The 19,414-nt window shown below is 42.3% G+C and overlaps 1 protein-coding gene across 14 annotated transcripts in view; it reads right to left on the bottom strand.

Moving 5' to 3' along the window:
• Positions 1-19,414, bottom strand: part of PRDM10 (PR/SET domain 10) — a 48,388-nt gene that overhangs the window by 20,263 nt on the left and 8,711 nt on the right. For 10 of the 14 annotated variants that reach the window (XR_003254496.1, XM_026071689.1, XM_026071685.1 and 7 more), the window contains 11 exons: positions 17,574-17,759; positions 15,553-15,717; positions 13,813-13,872; positions 10,636-10,755; positions 9,423-9,630; positions 8,790-9,031; positions 7,458-7,661; positions 5,332-5,404; positions 4,570-4,687; positions 3,510-3,639; positions 771-998 (listed from right to left, as the gene is read on the bottom strand). Coding sequence is in view for 13 of the 14 variants with exons in the window: in XM_026071689.1 (XP_025927474.1) it covers positions 771-998; positions 3,510-3,639; positions 4,570-4,687; positions 5,332-5,404; positions 7,458-7,661; positions 8,790-9,031; positions 9,423-9,630; positions 10,636-10,755; positions 13,813-13,872; positions 15,553-15,717; positions 17,574-17,666 (1,641 nt within the window). In the remaining variant the exon portion in view is untranslated. Of the gene's footprint in view, positions 1-770; positions 999-3,509; positions 3,640-4,569; positions 4,688-5,331; positions 5,405-7,457; positions 7,662-8,789; positions 9,032-9,422; positions 9,631-10,635; positions 10,756-13,812; positions 13,873-15,552; positions 15,718-17,573; positions 17,760-19,414 lie in introns of those variants that run through there. The other 4 variants (XM_026071690.1, XM_026071693.1, XM_026071694.1 and 1 more) reach the window with 4 other exon arrangements.

The following is a 19,414-nucleotide window of genomic DNA, read 5'->3' on the forward strand; positions in this document are numbered from 1 at the left end:
CCCTAAAAATGAAGTCTCACCCCAATTGCAGCTGTTCCTTTCTATAATCAAAATTTTACACATGGAGAAAAAAGAAAGAGATTTTAGGCTAAATAAACCAATCTCACAATTACATGGCTTCAAGGATTATTTGCTTGAATCATTTCCCTCCCACACACAGTAGAGAAGAAAAAACCCACAGCTCACCCAGCTGACAAAGCTCAAGTTCAAAGTGTTTGCTGTCGGTACACAAAGTTCTTAGCACAGGTTTTCATCTCAAGGAGAGGCAGGTTTTCTACTTCAAGAAAGGATTTTACCATTAAATATAATCATCATTGTCAAGTAAATACATCCAAATGGAGGTCGTGGTTCCTTTTTGGCAACAATTTCCCAGGCAACAGTTCTGAGAGACACAGATGGTGCCGTGAACAAGCCATTAGTCTGTGCCACAGTACCATGATTCAGCCGGCTGCCTGAAGCACTCCTGCTTGCCAGCTTGGATGGACTGCGTTCCTCTGAAAGAATTACTGTGCTGGAATTGACTCAGCTCCAACTGGTGACCAAATTCTCACTAGCATCTCATGAGATACTGGCTTTGTACATGAGATTTGTCTTCCTCTCAGAGCAAGGAAATTTGCTAGGAATGAGATGCTTTATTCAGGATTTGGACATGGCTACTACAGCGAGAGAGAGAGAGACCAGCTGGTCCTGGCTGGCAGGTCCAGCCTCCTCTGGGTTACAGCAAACTGAGAAGGTGAGAGAGGACATGAGCCACCATCCTCTTTGCTTACCCTGATACGCTTTGCTCGCCTCATGTCATCTGCTGTCATGGTGCTCTGCGTAGGCACCGTGCTCTCATCGTGCTGCGGCTGGATTTGCAGTGGGTGGCTTTCTGACTGCTGATCCAGTGCCGACTGAGCCTCTGATGGCACTGGAGTCTGCTCCTGCTGCTCCAGCCCATTCAGTGTAGTTTGTCCGGCCTCATCAAACTGCCCCTTGCTGGAAAAATGCAGCAAGTCCTGAAATCGCAAATCATACAACCAGTGATTATTCCCCCCACCCACTGAAAAACACTTGATAATACTCAGACAAGATTTCTACATATTTAATCACGAGCTATAAACAAGCTGTGTCGATGCTAACTCTTCTACTGCCTTCCATTGATGCTCTCAGCAGTTCGCTTCTACCTACAGCGACAGCATTCAGAGTGCTAGGGAAGGAGTGCTGCAGATGGGCGACTGTGTTCTGGCCATATTGCCTAAACCTAGGCACAAACAATCAGGATGACCCAGCTGTTAACATGCAGCCAACCCTTCCACGCCAGTGACCCCATCACTGCYATAACCAGAGAGACATGATGTAGGCTGACCTGTGAGAAACTTTGAGAACAAAATTACTAGCACAGACCAGGCCTCGAGGGAAAAGCAGGGAATTACCGTCTCATTGAAATCATTGTCACTGTGAAACATTATCATGTATTGATATGCAGCATCTCCCCTTTCTAACAAACGAAGCGGAGTGATGAACCGGAGAGCAACAAACGAGGCCATTATACTGTGTACTGTCTTTTTACTACCCAGTTGCCAAGATCTGCATGTTCTCATCTAGCCAGCTGCATACATCACTTACATTTATCACACAACAAAGCTGTTTTCCTCCTTTTCTGCATTATCATAAAGAAAAGGGTGGGTGTTGGGAGCAGGAAGCACATGCCAAAACCTGCATTCTTTTCCTTACAAATTCCAATAACTCCTTTGGGATGGAAGGCTCCAGTGTTAAATGAAAAAAAATTCCTCCAAAAAACAAACCAAAAACCAAACCATTGACCCTTACATGAAACCACTTACAGTGCAACTATRGAAATTTAAAAGCACAAGCAAAGAAACAGAGCCAAAAGCATATCAGATCAAGGCTGGTACTGTCACAGTGCAAAAGCAGGTGTGGGAGAAGAAAAAGACAGAGCTGCCAGGAGAGCAGCTGTTATAAATGATGAACACTTAATGGACAGAGAGACTTAGAGCCATTTACCAGCCAAAGGCCCAGTCCTGGCCTAGGTGGCAAATTTCTAGTGCTTTTAGAGAGATAGGAATAACTGGGAAAATTCAAAGGGCTAAGTGTGGAAGTCAAGCTAAATGATGACAAGARTCTCTTCCAAAATAAAAAGTAGAGAGAAGCTGAACAAGGTCAGTGGTGAGTGCATAGCATTAAGCTGAGTTAACGTGAGTTTGAGGGCATAATGTCTCTCTTACTGTGCTTAAAAATGTAAGCAGGACTCCCGGATTTCACCGGAGCGGCTTCCTTCCATGGGACTCTCTCCTACCCGATCTCAGCAATACTGAAYACAACAGGTCCACATATCGTGCCTTCAAGGTTCATTTAGTGGACTGCGGCATTTCTGTCCTTTCAGCATACTTGCTGACACTTAACTGCGGTCATAAGACCCTAGGTTTCAAATATTGAGGCAGATGAACTCGTTCCTAGTCATTAGTGAGGTGGGCAGACCTCCAAGGCCTTGGGACACGACCATGTCCATACCCGACTCTATAGACACACATGAGCTAACTCTGGGCCACGCTCCAAGCTGGCAGGATGCGAGTCACCTCCAGTCCAGAGGCCATTCAGACACATTAGCATGGGACCGTGCCCAGTAAGTCCCACCTCTCAGGAGTTAATAGCTTGGGCACAGCATTATGCTTACTTGTCTAAATGGAGCTGGCCTGTGTCATGCCAGCTTGCAAAGACGGCAATCTTGCTTGCAACTGTCTGCACTTAATGCAACACTGAGGGCAATTCCGCACGCTGAGGAGATGAGCGGCAGGGATTCATCGGCAACGCATGCATTCCTCCCTCTGAGTCAGCACTGAACCGTGCCCCAGTGAGATGCCAGAGGAAAATTACTACTCCAGATGTCAGCTTTCAGCTAAGTCATAAAACTGAGCCACTGATCCCTTGTGGCACCTTTCATAAAAGAGGCATGGTGGTAACCCTAAGCACGGTCAGCACCAGAAAGAATTTAGCATTTAACTTGCATCAATGCATCACATTAGGTCCCTACAGAATATAACCAATAGCCACTAGTAAAAGAACATTTTGCAATAAGTATGCCTACAGCAGAACCTTTTGCTTATATTAAAACATCATAAAGAAGCATAGCTTAAACTGATGCAATTCTACCAGCAAGAGTTATAAGAGCAGACTTTGACCTCACATTCCAGAAAGGGCAAATACCAACCTAAATTTCCATTACAGTTTTACTGTCTAAATTACTTTTGTGATGCTGCTAAACAGCCGCAATAACCCATCCCACTGCTAAGTGCTTTGGGATGAAAGTTGCTGTAAAAATGCAAGTGATTTTATGGAACTAAAGTAGTGTGCTCCATGACAAAGAATCATAGCTAAAAAACCCAAGAATTACTTGGGTTTTAATCAGAAGTACACCCTCCATTTGCACGGATGCCTAAAATTCTTGTAGAAGAGAGTTTATAGCCCACATACATCTTTTTTTTCCTCCTTCCCATCCTCAAATATACCTGTGTCCCTTCTTCACACTTTTCGCCATTTTCACTGGTTACTTCCATACGCATGAATTTGGGCGGGCGCCCCGGGCGTCTGCCTGGTCCAAACCTCCTCTTTCCTCGCCCACGACCTCTGCCTCTGGCTCTACAGAATACACAGTGCTCCAGGTTAGAGACAAAAGAGACGGATTTGGAAACTACGCTCATTTTATATGTTCTTTCTTAGCAATCGCCATTCACCCATTCAACTAAGTAATAACAGCTTGTAGTGAATAATAAAACCCGCAGAAATTCTGCCAGCAAAAACACAGGGTACTGGTTAGTACATATTTATTTTGCACTCTGTGAGAAATCAAAGCCCAGAGCATATTAATATTTATTTCAGTAAACATGGGAATGAGAAGACTACTGGCTCCCAGCAAGTYCTCTGCCATGGCAACTCTCCTACTTCCAACACCCCAGTGTATGGCATGCTGGAAAGCATTTTCAGATAGATGGAACAAGTGCACAAGGAAACTAATTTAAAACCTGAAGCCGTAATATCCCCCTGCAAAAAGGCACTTAGCCATCTATGTCAGGCAGTAGACTAAAGGGAACAATTTCCTATGTCAAAAAAACAAAACAAACCCCAGMCTCTGGATAAGTTTCAGGAAAAAGAAGGCACCACTGYTGCCTGCTCCCTGATGGATGTTTCTAGATTCAGCTTTTAATAGGTCAGGATAAACAGTCTTGCTGGCCCAGTGGGGAGCCAAAGCACTAGAAGTCTTGCTCTCCAAGCTCTGTATCTGGACAGATTTGAGAAGCATCCACACTCCAAAATATTTCCCCTGCTGAAGTCATAAGAAAAAACTTGCACTGATTTTCCAAACTCAAACTGCTTCTCCTCAAACTACTATTTTCACRAAGCTTCTTACACCAGTCAGCTTTCTGGTGCTACGTTCTTGCCTTCTTGAGCTGAACCATTCTCTCATGGTTACCCAAGTTGGCCTGTTAAGACCTGTAGGGCAAAGACCCCTCCTTCTCAAGTTTGGAAAAGTACCACAGCAGTATATAGACAAAGCTAAGTTTTCAGTACCTGCTGAAGAAGTCCAGCTTCTCATCGTGGGAGTTGAGGTGCTGTTGGAGTTGCTCCGAGCTCATGAAACGACGATTGCACTCGTAACACGGCCAGTTCTTTTCTTGCTCTCTGAGAACTGCGTTCAATTGGAAACATTAATAGCAGCATTTCAGTTACCACCAACTAAATGCCTCATTTTTTTCCAGGCCTTTGTCCTCTGTGGACCATATTTCTCCCTTGAAGGTTAGACTGACTGCAGAATACCCAGMACACATCCATTCAGCTTCGCTTTTATCCCCTCTACACTGTGATATGACTACAGCTGATTGTAGAAAGACAAAAAGGTCACTGAGGAAAATTTGCATGGATTATTTATACTGCCTGGAACAGTTTACTCCAGAAATCTGCCTGAAGTTGTATGGATGAACACCTACAGGATCACTTATGTCTCTGACATAATTTAGGTGATGTTAACAAATTCCTCAACCTGAAGCAGTTGCACATAGATTCATCACACAGACTCAATATTAGGACATCAAGTATGGAAACATACCTCTTTCCAGCAGCAACCTAATGCTTCCCAGAAACTGAGGTGGAAGGTTAAATTACTTAATATTAGCATGAGAAGTGTTAGCCGACAGAGCCCAATAATATCCCTTAACCTAACAGAAATTTGGGAGCGCTACATAGGCCGTATACTTCAAACTAAAAAGAAAAAACCCAACCATTGCCACCATCACCCTGAAAAAAAAACAGAAAGAACAGAAAAGCCCAAATTACCCTTTCTTTCCTCCTCAGATATGTCATGGATCTTCTGGTTCACAAACTCTGCATAAGAGGCAGCATACCACACCTGGAGTAGGCATATAAGATGACACAGTATTTTCTTAGATGGAACCAGAACTAAGGGGAATTCACTGAAAATGTTTTCGGTTTTGTTTTTTTTCCCCCCTTAAGCGGTACATTGACTCCACTTGCCTCAACCCCTAACTCTCATTGCTCCTTTCACCCTCAATAATAAAGCCTATTGAGATCAATATGCCTCCACTAGGGAATAAAACAGCTTTGGTTAGAAAGCATATCCATTTCATTTTAAGGCATAGCTTCCTAATATGAGAGCTCATCTCGCACAGGGCTACCAATACTTCAAAAGGAAATAAGATTAATCTTTTCAGACCTGACCGTAGGATTGTAAAGGATGGATGCCTGTGAAGTACTGTTACGTGCTAGAGGGGATGTACCATGAGGAATGGAAAAATTCTCAACTCRGGGGATTTCCCTTTTCTTTCCTGCTCTCTTTAAATGAGCAACAGGCAGCACAGTCTGCAAAGACTCATTTAAAACGTTTCTGAAGTTCTGAAGGATTGGAGCAATATGGTCCTGCTTCCCGGAACAAAGAACTGCCAGGCTGCAACAGGCTGGACCCACTTTCATTATGAGAAGAGGGATTTAGGAAAGGGGGAACAAAGATTATTAGAGCCTAAGATCAGATGCTTACATTTAACTGAGAATTCTTGCATCATTTCTGATCTGATTAAAAAGGCTCAAATATAAAAGACATTACTTAAAGGAGGCACGAACAGATTTTCAGCACGAAAAACCTGGGCAAGTTTAAACCTGGACTAACCACAGATGCTTTCACAGCAGTGGTGTGTGACATTTCTGACTTCCTTCAAAGACTCGTGAGTAGTATGTGTTACTTTACAGCCATCTCACTAGCCGGCCAAAGGAGGAAGCTTGGAGCTTCTAGACTACTCACTTGTCGTGCAGTGCAAAAGTTCCCACAGCTTGAACTAACTGATCCACYCAGTTCAATCTTTCAACGAAATTAATATGAATGCCCTACGTAGACTCAGAGAAGAAAATACATTACAGAGCCTGGGTAATTCACTTCCGATTATCAAACTAATTTTACCCCAAAAGGCACGGCTACCACACGAAGCAAGAAAAATGGTGCTTCCACAGGCAGGTCTGCACAGATTGAATTAAAGTCTGATTTCAAATTGATTTAAAAACAGTTGAAAAATGATGTTTGGATACAATTAGAATGGATTAACCAGATTTCTAGTGATTAGCTTAAGCAAACTCAGGACTGATTTCAGAGAAAGCAAAAAAACAATCCTACTCCTAAAAATCAGAGACAAGTTAAGCAAGGCTTTGTCCTGGTTTAGCAAAGTGAATTTAAATCTTTTTTTTTTTTTAATTAAATTATTGTAATTTCTATGTGTTAAAAACAAAAAAAAGAGGATTCAAAGAACAAACAATTTACTGATATCGAAGTCTTCCAGTTATCCTCAGTTCCCCAAAAGATGTTCAAAATGAAGGCCATCTCAGCCAGCCATCCTGCTTTGAGTTTAAAGTAATCAAAACACTCTTAGAGGGAACAACAAGTAGCTCACAGGGAAGTTACAATATTCGTTATAATTTTCCACATGCAAAGTTGCGAAAGTTCCAGGAACAGAAAAGCCAGGTAAAGCGAGAGACCATATTCACTTAAGGCACCAGAAAACAAGCCAAGGGCACGCAGAACTAACAGGAAAGGGCATCCAGAACCGAAGAGAACAACACTGCTGCAATAAAAATTAGATTGCATCTGCAAAATATGTGCTGTAAAGCATGGCAGTGACAGACAAATCATTTACATACTCTTCCTTTAAACTTCCTCATTTAAGGTCTGAACCAAAGCTCATTTAAATTCTATAAGTCAGTGGCTGACTACTGACCTCAGTGACATTTGGTTCAGGCCACTGTATGCTTTATTACGGAAAAAAAAAGACCCTAACAAATTGTTCCACCTATTTACAGCAATCATTGCCGGCACTTGGAGATGCACTTATTACATAGCAACTCTAAGGCTTGATTCCATCAGCGGAAAGATGAGTCACGAAACACGAGCAATGCCATACCTTGAGCTCCTGCTTGGGCTCCACGTTTTTAATTGTCGTATAATAAATATGGTGGCCGTACTGATATGCTACCAGGTTCTGCTCCAAATGGTTCTGAGCTGGACGCACAAACATCATCCAGTTACAAAGAGCCTCGCTAGAAAGTTCAAACCACAAGTCCTCTTGCAAATCTCTGTCTTTTCTGTCACCCTTATCAAGAGACACCTGTAGTAAAATCCAATTACATATAATAGTCACTGTCTGACCACAGGTTCAAAACATCTTGAGTTTCTACCAACATCCACCCCCCCCCCCAAAAAAAAACAACCCCACAACCTTATCGTGACTAAGCAACTTTTACATCAGGAAAGCAAAAAAGGCATAGCTGATATTTTCTCTTTGCTAAGAGGGATTCAGAAACAGGCAACATTTAGGAAAATACTTAAAAACTGATACCGATTTAACTAGGGAGACACGGTGGGCCCTTCCATGGCTTTCAAGGGGAAGAAGCATTCATCAAAATGGTCAGGCTCAGTACTTGGCACATAACTACAGACGAGGCACAAGAAGCTGGAGCTCTAGTAGGCTATATGGCGTCAGTTGTCAGATGTTTCTTACTGGCAGCCCCACTTCTCCTTTTCTTTCCTGGCTCATGACACCACCTCAAGCTGGAAGCACTGCTTCTGCAACCCAACTTCTGTTGGGTTCGTGAATCTGCCGGGGGTCATGACTTCTTTGTCGGACACTGACTGTCATAGAAGCACTGTCTTAAGAGGTACTGGTCCCTCTAGGGATTGTGTACCTTATCTCCATCAAATAAAGGACCAACTGCTATAATCAGACCAGTAAATAAACAGATCAGAGTTAGTCAAATCCATTATACCTCATGCAAACAGACTTGGTGGGGGTGAGAGGAGAGGGGCTCTCCTCTCTCCTACATCCTGGGGGATGAAGGAGGGAAAGCGGAAGAAGAAATATTTTTAACTTAAATTACAGCATGACACAAAATTACGGCTGCAAAACATCCTGAGATAGAGCAACTATTTTTATGTCCAGATGCTGCTTCAGCCCATGTGAGAGTGATTCACTGCATTCAATATTATGAGTCCTATACATCATACCACCATAATGTCACAGTATTCACCGTGACTGTGTCTCCATGAATAACATGAGTAGCTGTAGATTTCACATCAAAGCAAGCTGGGTGTTGCTGAATTACAGTAAGAGATGGAAGTAACAGAAGGTCTCCGGTGAAGTAACTGATCAAGTCAAAGCAACAGATTCAAACCCACGGAAATCAAAATTTAGGCACAAATTCCTCCCTTTTTCTCTCACACATACATATACACACACCTTCAAATGGATGTAGCAGTCTTTGAGTTCGGTTTGTCTAACCAGGGGTCCTTCCACAGGTCCAAACTGCGTGCGTTTAGGGATACGCCTTTTGGAGAACACACCTCCCAGAAATCTGTCTATATACAGCACCAGGGGGAGGCTGGCTCTTGCCCTGGTCAGCACGGGCCGGTTTGGGATTGGATGCAGAGGTCCATGTTTTGGACACACAGAGGGATGCGCGTTATTACACTCCTCACACCCTACAACACAAAGTCAAAGAGGACACGAATATCAGGCAGATATTCAGGCACCAGCTCAGAAACATTTTAACAGCATTATCTTTCTCTAAACATCTTTGGCTCAGCTGTAGGAACATTTATTCCAATAGCCTGTCTACGTTTTAAAACATTAGACAGGGCAGCCTTCTGCAAAGTAAAGAATAAAGCTGCTTGGAGACTCCACCTAAGAGAGAATCCTGTCTTTGAATGAGGCAGCCCAATATGAGTATACGTTTCTGGGTATAATTCAGGGAACCAGTTATTACTGCTAAAATCTGAATGGCCTTTACCTCCATTTTCTAACAGGCTAGGGGAAGAGGGAGAAGAAAGGCAAGGGGCAGCTAATACACTRTATGCTTCCTGATATGCTTACACAGATCATTGGGATCAAAAGGTCGAGGTGGATCTGGATCCCATTCATCCATGTCAGTGTCTTCCCCGTCTTCATCCTCATCTTCATCATCTTCATCTTCCTCTTTTGTTTCCATCCTTCCCATTTGATTCTGCAAAGGTGCTAAAGGGTCAGAACCATCCACTGCCTCCATAGGAGGTAACACCTGGTTATGCACCGGTAGTGATGCCTGAGGACAAAACAGTCAAACAGTCAAAGTCAGTTCCCCGTTGAGAAAGTAAAAAACACACTCGCACAAAGACAAGCAATGAAAGCTCTTGCTAGTCTCCTCTTTCTATTTCCTTTGGTAATGGAAAGAAGGGCAAGGGAAACTGCATGATAAACGATTGCAGAGGGATCTTTCACATCTCCGCTGCTGAGAATCTCACTCAGAACAGCTCTGTGTTGCTACCTGCTTTACCCGGACAGGGACCGATTTCTCAGGACAGCAAACTGAAATCAGAGGAGATCTGAAACAAAGCCCAGGCCCTACTCACGCTCGTGGAAATTATCCAGAGCCTAAAAGCTATGTTTTAGCTTCTTCAGTAAAAGTGCAAGAACCCTGCACTTTGGCACACGATCTTTTGTCTCCTATTTTACAATCAAATGAAAACAATCCCCAGAGCACACATGTAGAGATCAATAAGGGAGGAGATAACACCAGGATTAGATATGAACTATGAGACATGGAGGACAGTTAAGGGGATTGTATTTTCTCTCTAATTTTAATAAAGATTTTCCTTCACTTTCCCTACAAAGAAAGCAAAAATAAATTGATGTGTATGCACAGAATACTCCATCACTCACGCAGGTTTCTCAGAGAACAAGAAATACTATACACAGTAAAGCTGTTTTAAGAGAGTGGCAAAGAGACACAGAGGATATTGGTCCTATGTGACAGTCAAGAGTTATGCCCTCTGCTAAATTTGATTTTCGAAGCTGAAAGGAATATTTTAACGTGGTTGCTCAAGATAAAACAATCTGTAGAACAGGTTCCTCTGTACGTTAGCTACATGATCTCTCCTAAAAAAAMCCCACACTCCATGATGAGACTACGAAAGACAGTACAAACCTATGCTAGAACTTTCTTGCATCGCCTCCCGTATCACTCAGACATGCTTCATCACCTGAGACAGTGCAGCAATGAAATCAGTGTACTTTCACATTTAAAAGAAAAGGGTGCCTGGCAACTTACTCTATCTGCTTGTGGACCCTGCTCCAGAGCCATTTGCTGGGGGGATTCGGCAACGTTGCCGAGCACGGACAGGTTGGTGGGATTCATGCTCTGAGCAGCAGCAGGCAAGAGCACAGTTACCTAAAATTATAGGCACTCATTTTAGCACTGCGTCATTCCCATCAATCACTTACATACGGGCAGTGCCCTGCATGCAAAACTCCCTGGAATCCTACACTAGGCCCCAAATGCAGCATTTTAAGGGTGTTTTTAGTAGGKGTGATGGGCTCAGACAAAACCTGCAGATCCAAACACATCCAAGTCTGGGAAAAAGCATTTGGGACAAAGGAAAAGGCTTCAAAGCTCAATCCAGCTTTTGCAGCTTTTGAATCTCCTGTCTCCCACTTTTAGCTTTAACTTAAGCTCCTATCCAGCCTGGAATTCAAACTGCACTAGAAACAAGTGCGAGGAGCTCTTTAGCTCTTGGTAAAGCTAGTGAATGGAGTCTTCGGTTTTTCCTCTCTCTCCAAATTTTCCTCCTCCTTTTTCCCTTTTTCCTTTAGGGGAGAGGAACAAACAAACAAAAAATCCCAAGAGATATCTCCTACCTTTTCCTATGTTTCTTTTTGTCAAGCAAACCAGGATACATCATAGAAACAAAAGGGTGTATTAACCTGGTTGGAAGATCAAGCACTCGAAAAATAATTGCTGGAATCCTCTCATTTTTCATTATGTTATTCAGCTACACTGCACATTTTTGGTTCTGTTTTTCTACTCATTTCCTTGTGTAGTAACATGAAAATTAATGAATACTATTACACACATTAATTTGCTGCTCCCATCTATTCAGCAATAAACCAAAGCAAAATTAAGATCCCAGGAATTATCTTTCCTGCCTTTTGAGTTCTGCTTATCTATACAGGTATCAGCACTGTTTTCCCAAGTGCTTTTTCATCCTTCTCTGTGCTTAACATTGTGTGGGCTCTAGTTTGTCTCTGACTGTTAAACAGCTTTTGGACTAAAAGAAAAGCCCTTGCCCCTCTACAGAGTTTAATAAATATAAAATAAAAGAGAGCAGTGAAGCGTGCCGCCAGACAGACAGAAGGGAGAAATTCTGGTTTTTTTGGGGCAACAACAGCACAGCCCAGATTCCAGGGTGGGTGAGAGCAGACACAGCTGAGAGCAAACACCAGTCAGGACATTATAGAGCAGTAACTCAGAGGAAACATAAGTCAGGACATTACAGAGCAGTAACTCAGTCCAGTTCTTCAAAAGCCTGRCCCAGAACCTGCATTCTCAAGGAGCAGGCAAGAAAATCCAAAACATAAGCAGATACAGTCCTAAAACTTTGAATCTGGTTGTTTTGTTTAAAGGGGTAATAAGAGTAATTTATGAAACTGCTTGAAAACTACAGCAAAAAGACTTCAGGGAACAGTGTCAAAGTGAACAGGAAGCCGCCAAGACAACAGCTGAACCTAAGTGCCTGGTATTGACATTCCCGATGCCAAGTGGCAATAGAAAAGGCATCATTATGCGGTGGCACACCTCCAGGCCTGCCAGCAACGAGAAGTTCGTACAAGCTTGTGTCTATTTGTACCACACGTTAGCATTTCCTACTACTAATCGCACTTCAAAGGCATCTTTCCTTTCTTTTCCATGTCAGACACTGCAAGAAATACAGGCATCATTTTGAAAAACCTCTGAATCCCTTTTAAATTCCCTCTAATGTTTATTTTGAAAGACAGGAGGAATTTTRGTTATTAAGATTCATGATTAGTCGGGGGGTGTCACACATGACATGTATAAATCAAACACCTGAAAAAGCAGTAGCTGCTCTAACGATATACTAACTGTTCACAAGCAAAAGACCATCTCTGCTGGGACTGCTGTCATAGACCACGCTGGAAGGGAGGAAGGACAGGCTGAGAACATACAGACAAGTACTTTTGCCCTTGATATTCAACATATGAGAGTAACAGCTCCCAAACTCTGCTGCTACGTCAGTGGGTCACGTGCACYGCATATATAACAGCCATTCAGTTAATTGGATCATGTATTTACCAGTAACGCTTGTTGGAAAAGCGTGGTTTAAAACAGTTAAGTGGGATTTCTTGGCTTCTTTATGAAAGAAGTTTGATCTGGCAAAAAAAATTCAAAGTGACACCTCCAAAYACATTCAAAGAACAAGACGACACACCTTTATTGTGTCAGTCACATGGTTTCCTGCCGGTGCCACAACAGTTTAGGTGGTCTCCTTTTAGCAGTTAAAAAGCTTATTGACAATGCATATTTAACCCTTCATTCCTCCCCAGGCATGCCAACAGATATGCATTTTAGTGACTTTAGTAATGATTCAGATCTAAAACATCAATTCACACATGCCACCAAAAAGTCATCTATCAGCAATGATTTCAAGTCAATACGACAAGTAGAATTTGAACTAGAGATCTTGATCTGAAAGCACCTATACCTGATTATCACCATCCAGTCCTCAAAGATGCTAGTTAAAATTAAGAACAAATCCTTCACATCCATGCAGGAGAAAGGCAATTAAAATCTTGTATTATCAAAACCTCATAACAGCCTCCAGTTTCATTCTGTTTCTAGTCCACTTCATACTAGTGAGAAGACCAGGCAGAACACCTGGGACACCGAGGTAAGCTATGGGACCCAGTAATTGAACTTCTTCAGGTTTTGCAGCTGCTTCCCTAAGAAATTTCCAATAAATATAGAACTTGATCCAAAAACAATTTCTCTCCCTCGAAAGTCTTTCATAGACTTCAAGGTATTTGGATCAGAATCCATATGAGGACAACTGCAATCCCAGTCCTTCCAGAATGACGTTAAAATAAAGTTAGTCACATCGGTTTATTAAGTCATTTAAAGGGACACTGTTGGAAGACTTCTCTTAATATCTGGGGCAGGAAATTAGAATTTTTGTGGCACGCGAATTTAAAAGCTTAAAAAGTTTAGAGAGTCCGAGCTTACTGCCATTCATGCACAAGGTAGCCAAGATAATACAGCCTCGTTATTGTAAGCTTTTTGCTCATTATCACTGGGATGACAGTAAATGAATGAAGACTGTCACTTGACAAATTCAGAAGTAGCTTATCTGTCTCCACCACCACAACAATGTCCCTTTACCTTCTACGACAGTTCCCTTATAGTTTCAGGCCCAAGAGAAACAATGTCTCTTACCTGCTGCGTGGTAGCATCCTGCTGGACGTAAGCCACTTGGGACGGATCTGTAAACAGAGTCTAGACAAAGTGAAAAAGGCTTATCAAACCAGCCTTGGGGTTGGTTATTCCCAACTCGCACAAGAATTGCGCTATCGCCAAGAAACAATCTACGTACAAATAATTTATTCTGCTAATTGTTAGTGTGCCTATCACCACAGCAAATTAATTCAACTTACCCAAGTGAGCCTACATACATCAAAATTAGACTAAAATTAGGCAGTATTCCATAAAAAGATAGTATCATATTTATACGGCACTTGTCATCCATATACTCAGAGCTTCACAAGATTTTTTTAAAATGGAAAAATCACTGCCGATTGCCGATGTGAATCAATTCAACAGGATGAAATGCAGAAGATGCATGGAAGCTACACAATAATTGAGAGCAGGACAGAAGATAATTATTAACTTTATCTTTCTGCCAGTTCACAAGAGACCTCCTCAGAAAAAAGCATCGGGTAACAGATATGTCCTACATGTGAATTTGCTATGGTCATTAAATTGTTTTTCAATTTCATAGAAGAGATGGCAACTCCAATGCTCTTTCAGTAGTCTGCAAGATTAGCCCTCATTGAATCATCACAACCACTTACAGGGTCTGGGAAGAGCAAGACTCAGGGGAAAACTAAGCATTGACTGAGGTCAGCCTTGCTCACTTTTCCAAAACTGGAAAATACCAGAGCTCCTGGCTCCTACAAAATAAAACATTGCATAATAAGAATTCCATTAGTGCTTTCTGATGATTTGTTCTCCATTGTACGTTAGTCTCTTACTAGTACACTCCAGGTCTTTCGGACAAAAAGATAAAAGCCAAAAAGGTTTGGAGTAACTTGGTCAGTAACTTCCTCGGAGGTACAATATCTTATAATATCTTACCCTCTCAGATCATCCCACCACAGGAAAATTTCTTTCATGTACTAGCTAGGAACTGCACAACAGACAGACCACGGCACACAAGGCTATGCCAGTGCGGCTTCGAGTGTCAAGTATGCGCCCTTTGTAGTGCTACTGATCTGTCACGTCAGCAGAAACATTCCTGACAAAATCCGTCTGCTCCTCACTCTTATCTATCCACACAGAGGTACGGATGCATCCCGTGTTAACTCCCCGGATAAATACATGCCGTCAGAGACAAAAGCTATTTGATATTTAATATAATTATATAAAACAAAGCCTAGGCCTATGAAATCAACACCTTCTCTGAATAAAGACTGCAAAATTAGATTAAATATGCTGGGATCCTCTGCAAAAACAGAAGACTTATTGCTACTATTAATTATGAGGACAGCACTGTGCAAAACAAGGACTCCTCTTCCAGAAGAAGCACGGGTCCTTCTTATAGCCATTGATGTCTGAATCAATTAGCTTTTTACTGAATACAACAGAGGCAGAATTTCTGGAGAGATTATCAGTGCTTTTGAAAACACCTTTGATCTAATTACAATCTCGTCCACCTCTAGCAAAATAACCAGCATTTCATAGTTTATAGCCCAGCATCCTTTGATTACTACATTTGCACATCAGACTGGAACCAACAGTGTGAAGCCTCTATTCACCAATGGGCAGATAGAAGCATCGCAAGTGCGACTGCCAGCCATTTTCCAGTCACCTCACTTGGCTGGGAGCTGGCTTTAGTTTTGAACAAGRCTGTTTCTCTTTCAGGGGGCCAGAAAGGGGTGGGCTCAGGACCACACATGCCTGCGTAGCTTCCACGGGATGGATGTAAACTAGCGTGTGCTCCGAGGTGTCCACGGAGGTGTAGGAGGTGCCATCTGCCGTGTAGACCACTTGCTGCGAGGGACGGTCCTGGTCATCACTGTACACAATCTGTGCCACTGTCCCCCCTTCAGGGACAAAGTGCACCTGGAAGAAAAACAGATCCTATGCTGAAATTTCTGCAGACATACGCCTTTGGGAAACCACACTAAAAGCGCAAGCTGCAGAAGCGTCTTGGAAAGTAGGAAATACTCTGTGTCCCAACTACCTAGCCAATTGTTTTGGAAACAACATAAAACTTATTATATAATTCATACTAAAAGCCTCATCTAAATGATGCCAGCAACATAGAAATCCAGACATAAAAACTACCACCACTTTCTCTCTTTTACTCTGCATTTTAACTCAAGACCTATCCGCTATAAAGAGCACCTTCTAAAAGTCCTTGGATCACTACTTCTGCTATAGATTGTTTTAAAGGAAGTTCAGATTTGAACTCGTGTACCTGTGGGATTTATTGGTGTGTTTTTTTCCCCCTCTTTCTTTCCATATTGTTTTCTGGGTTTATGATGTTATTACTTTTATTCAGCTAGCTCTGTAGTTAGAGGTAATTATTTTGTTGCTTGATGAATGGCTAACACTGTATTAACTTTCTGACGCTACTTCAAGTAATAGTATTGTACCTATGATGAGGCAGCAACAGCATGTGCTTGATTGCTTTCCTTGTAGCAGGAACATGCAGTATCAGTAGAAAAATTCAACTGTTTAAATACAGAAACATATAACTGAAAGCATTAAGCAATGATTCCAAGGACTACTAGAACAAGTTCTCTCCAGGGCAGCAGTTCAAATCCAAATTGCTTTTGACCAAAAATTATGATCACAAATAATAATCAGTGGCCTACYTGAAATGAGCTACAATACTTAACTCCAATGGTAATAGAAGCATGTTTACCTTTTGATGCCCTTTACACATTGCAAAGTATTTTTACCACATGGCAAAAATGGGACAGTTAGCAGGAAACTAGTTTAATATCCATATTCAAAGTATCCTCACAGATCAATATGCAAATATTGTATTTTCACATAAAATGAAACCACYGTTACATATTTTGTTTTCTTTGCTTCACCTTTCAGACTATGTCTCAGAAGACACCTAGTGCTCTTACAGGGATGCTAAGTAYCGATTCTGTACAATAACTCCTCATGCAAACCCTACGGTAACRATGCATGCAGCGCTTCACATTTGGAGGGAACACTGCAAACCTTGTAACAGCCATGTGCGAGGAACAGTACGGTTATCCCACCCTACAGATAAAGGAAACAGGCCATCGGAAATTGTCTTTCTTTGCAAATTTCAAAGCTGAAAATTATCAGGAAAGCCAGGATTTCTAGGATTGTGGGTTGACTGTCATGCAGCACCCTCTTTTCATAAGATGTTCATAAGCACAAGCCAGCTAACAGTCCTCTAGAAATTCTCAGCTGCATTGTCTCAGAAACAGAGTAGCTAACTGCATAAATAAGAATTTGACGTTTAGTCACTGACAATTAACATTTCTCTTCCCCACTGTCCAGATGTCTCACTGGAAAAAAATTATTCTTATTACTTTCCCAAGGTCCACCCACAACTCAAACTGATTCAACTGATGCCGTCAAAATGGGCTGCCACCGACCACAGATTTTGTTAATATTCATTAATCTGAATACCCTGTCACTTTCTCACATGCTTATACATATATTTAGACACTGACACTTATACAGCCACTGGCAGGTTTCATTTAGCTCGAGTTTCAGATGCCTGTGTACTCACTGCAGTGGTGTACGCAGTTCACTTTCTGAACCTTTCATTCGAAATCATCACAGACATCTTTACAGTTCTTCTCAAATGAAAGCTGAGTTTCTAGACTACAAGACAGCAAATGGGAACACCTGCTCACTAAGCCACTGCAGCAAGCCCGACTCCRTCCAAGCAGATGCCGAGAGCTCTGGAAGGCACTAGTCACCTGAGCAGTATTCTGTTCCTGCTCAGCAGAGTCAGCCCACACCTGAGGACTTTCCTCTTTCGAGTCCATCTCCTCCCTGCTGTGGTGCTCCATGATGATATCTACTGGAGGAATGTCTGGCTGAATAGATTCATCTGTTCACTGTGTTTCTACTTCCAGAGGACAAGATGATCTTCAGTAACATGGCTATAAAGAAAGAAGAGACTGAGATATTAAAACAGAGTACAACACAATCAATCAGTTTTGGCTGCGATTAAAAGGGGATGTGTGGTGTTATCAGCTACTGCACCGCAGGAACAGACTGCTAGAGTAAAGCAGCCTTGGCTTTATGAACACGTGCATTCTCATCTCCCATTCTCAGGTTCTGCTGTATAATACTTTCCACGTCCTACTGAGGAGSAAACAAGCCAAGAATTGCAACAACTGCACTGAGGGGCTATACCGAATTCCTCCTGCGCTTCCCAGCTCAGCCACAAGCAGTCACAGAATATTCTTCACTAAATCACAGAACGGTTGAGGTTCCAAGGGACCTCTGGAAATCTAGTCCAACCTTCCTCCTCCAGCAGGGTCACCTAAAGCAGATTGCCCAGGATCACGTCCAGACAGCTTCTCAATATCTCCAAGGATGGCAACTCCACAACCACTCTGAGCAACCTGTTCCAGTGCTCAGTCACCCTCACAGAAAAAACAAACACCCCCCCCCCACTTTTCTTCTATTCAGATGGAATTCCTGTGTTTCAGTTTGCATCCATTGCCTCTTGTCCTGACCTCTTAGCACAGCCCTTCTGGCATCTAAATGCCTAGAAATCAATAAACAATGCAGAAAATTGAACCTAAGTTTCTAACAAGAAAAGACAAAGTTCAGAGACATCACTGTTTTCTCTGTTCATCTGAAAGAGTTCTTTTTTCCCCAAGAATCAAACAGCTTTACATTTACAAGCAGTTTTCGCCTTGTACAAAGCTGCAGTTCCRGTTGGTGTTCAGACAGTGGTGCAATAGATGACTTTTAGAAAAACAATGAAATTCAAACTCTAACTGATGTAAGCCTGAAGATCCTGACAAATTGCTTCTATGCTAGGTTTTATTCACCTCTTACAATTTTATCGGAGCCCCTCAATCTGCCATTGGGAATCGCAGAAGTGTAATTTACAGCGAAGGTGATTGGTTTAGTCAGTGGTTCAGCACCTTCCCAATCCTTCGTCTCTAATGTCATATTAAATCACAGGCCCAGGAATTAGCATGAGGCTGAGCCCATTTCATTTTTCAGCTAGACCAATTAAMTTGATTTTATACCGAGTGCCTCGCTGGGCTGAGCCAATGCCACTACCCCGTCTGTGCACCAGCAAGAAAGCAGAAGGCTCCTCGCTGACGCTTTCATTCATTTGCATTTTAAATGCAAATTATTTTAGTCATAATTTATTCCCATAAATGCTAGCAGTTGGCTTGTCACTGACAAGCTAAAAAAAGATAAGGGAGAAAGAAGCAGGCACTTTCTGCCTTCTGCTGATTTCACCAGCAACGAATAAGCTTTGCAGACCTGAGCACTGACTGTACCACTGGTCTTAGCCAGAACATATAAATCAATAGTACAGAGACATCTCAGGATAACGTCACTGAACTGAACAGTGGGAAAAATCACGTTACTTCCACATATACTAAGAAACACTTTGGGAAAGTTACTTCTGGGCAATTTTAGACAGTAAGTCATGCCGCTGTTGGCGACYGCAGCCAAACATTGGCTTTCTCATGCTGACCAAAATACTATATATGTACCATGTGATCTCCCACAAAAGGGGTGACCGAGGAGAGGTGTGATGGTTGCTTGGACTTCACGTTAGACT

Source organism: Apteryx rowi, unplaced genomic scaffold (genome assembly GCF_003343035.1).
Source record: "Apteryx rowi isolate R43461 unplaced genomic scaffold, aptRow1 scaffold_33, whole genome shotgun sequence".
Taxonomy (NCBI): Eukaryota; Metazoa; Chordata; class Aves; order Apterygiformes; family Apterygidae; genus Apteryx; species Apteryx rowi.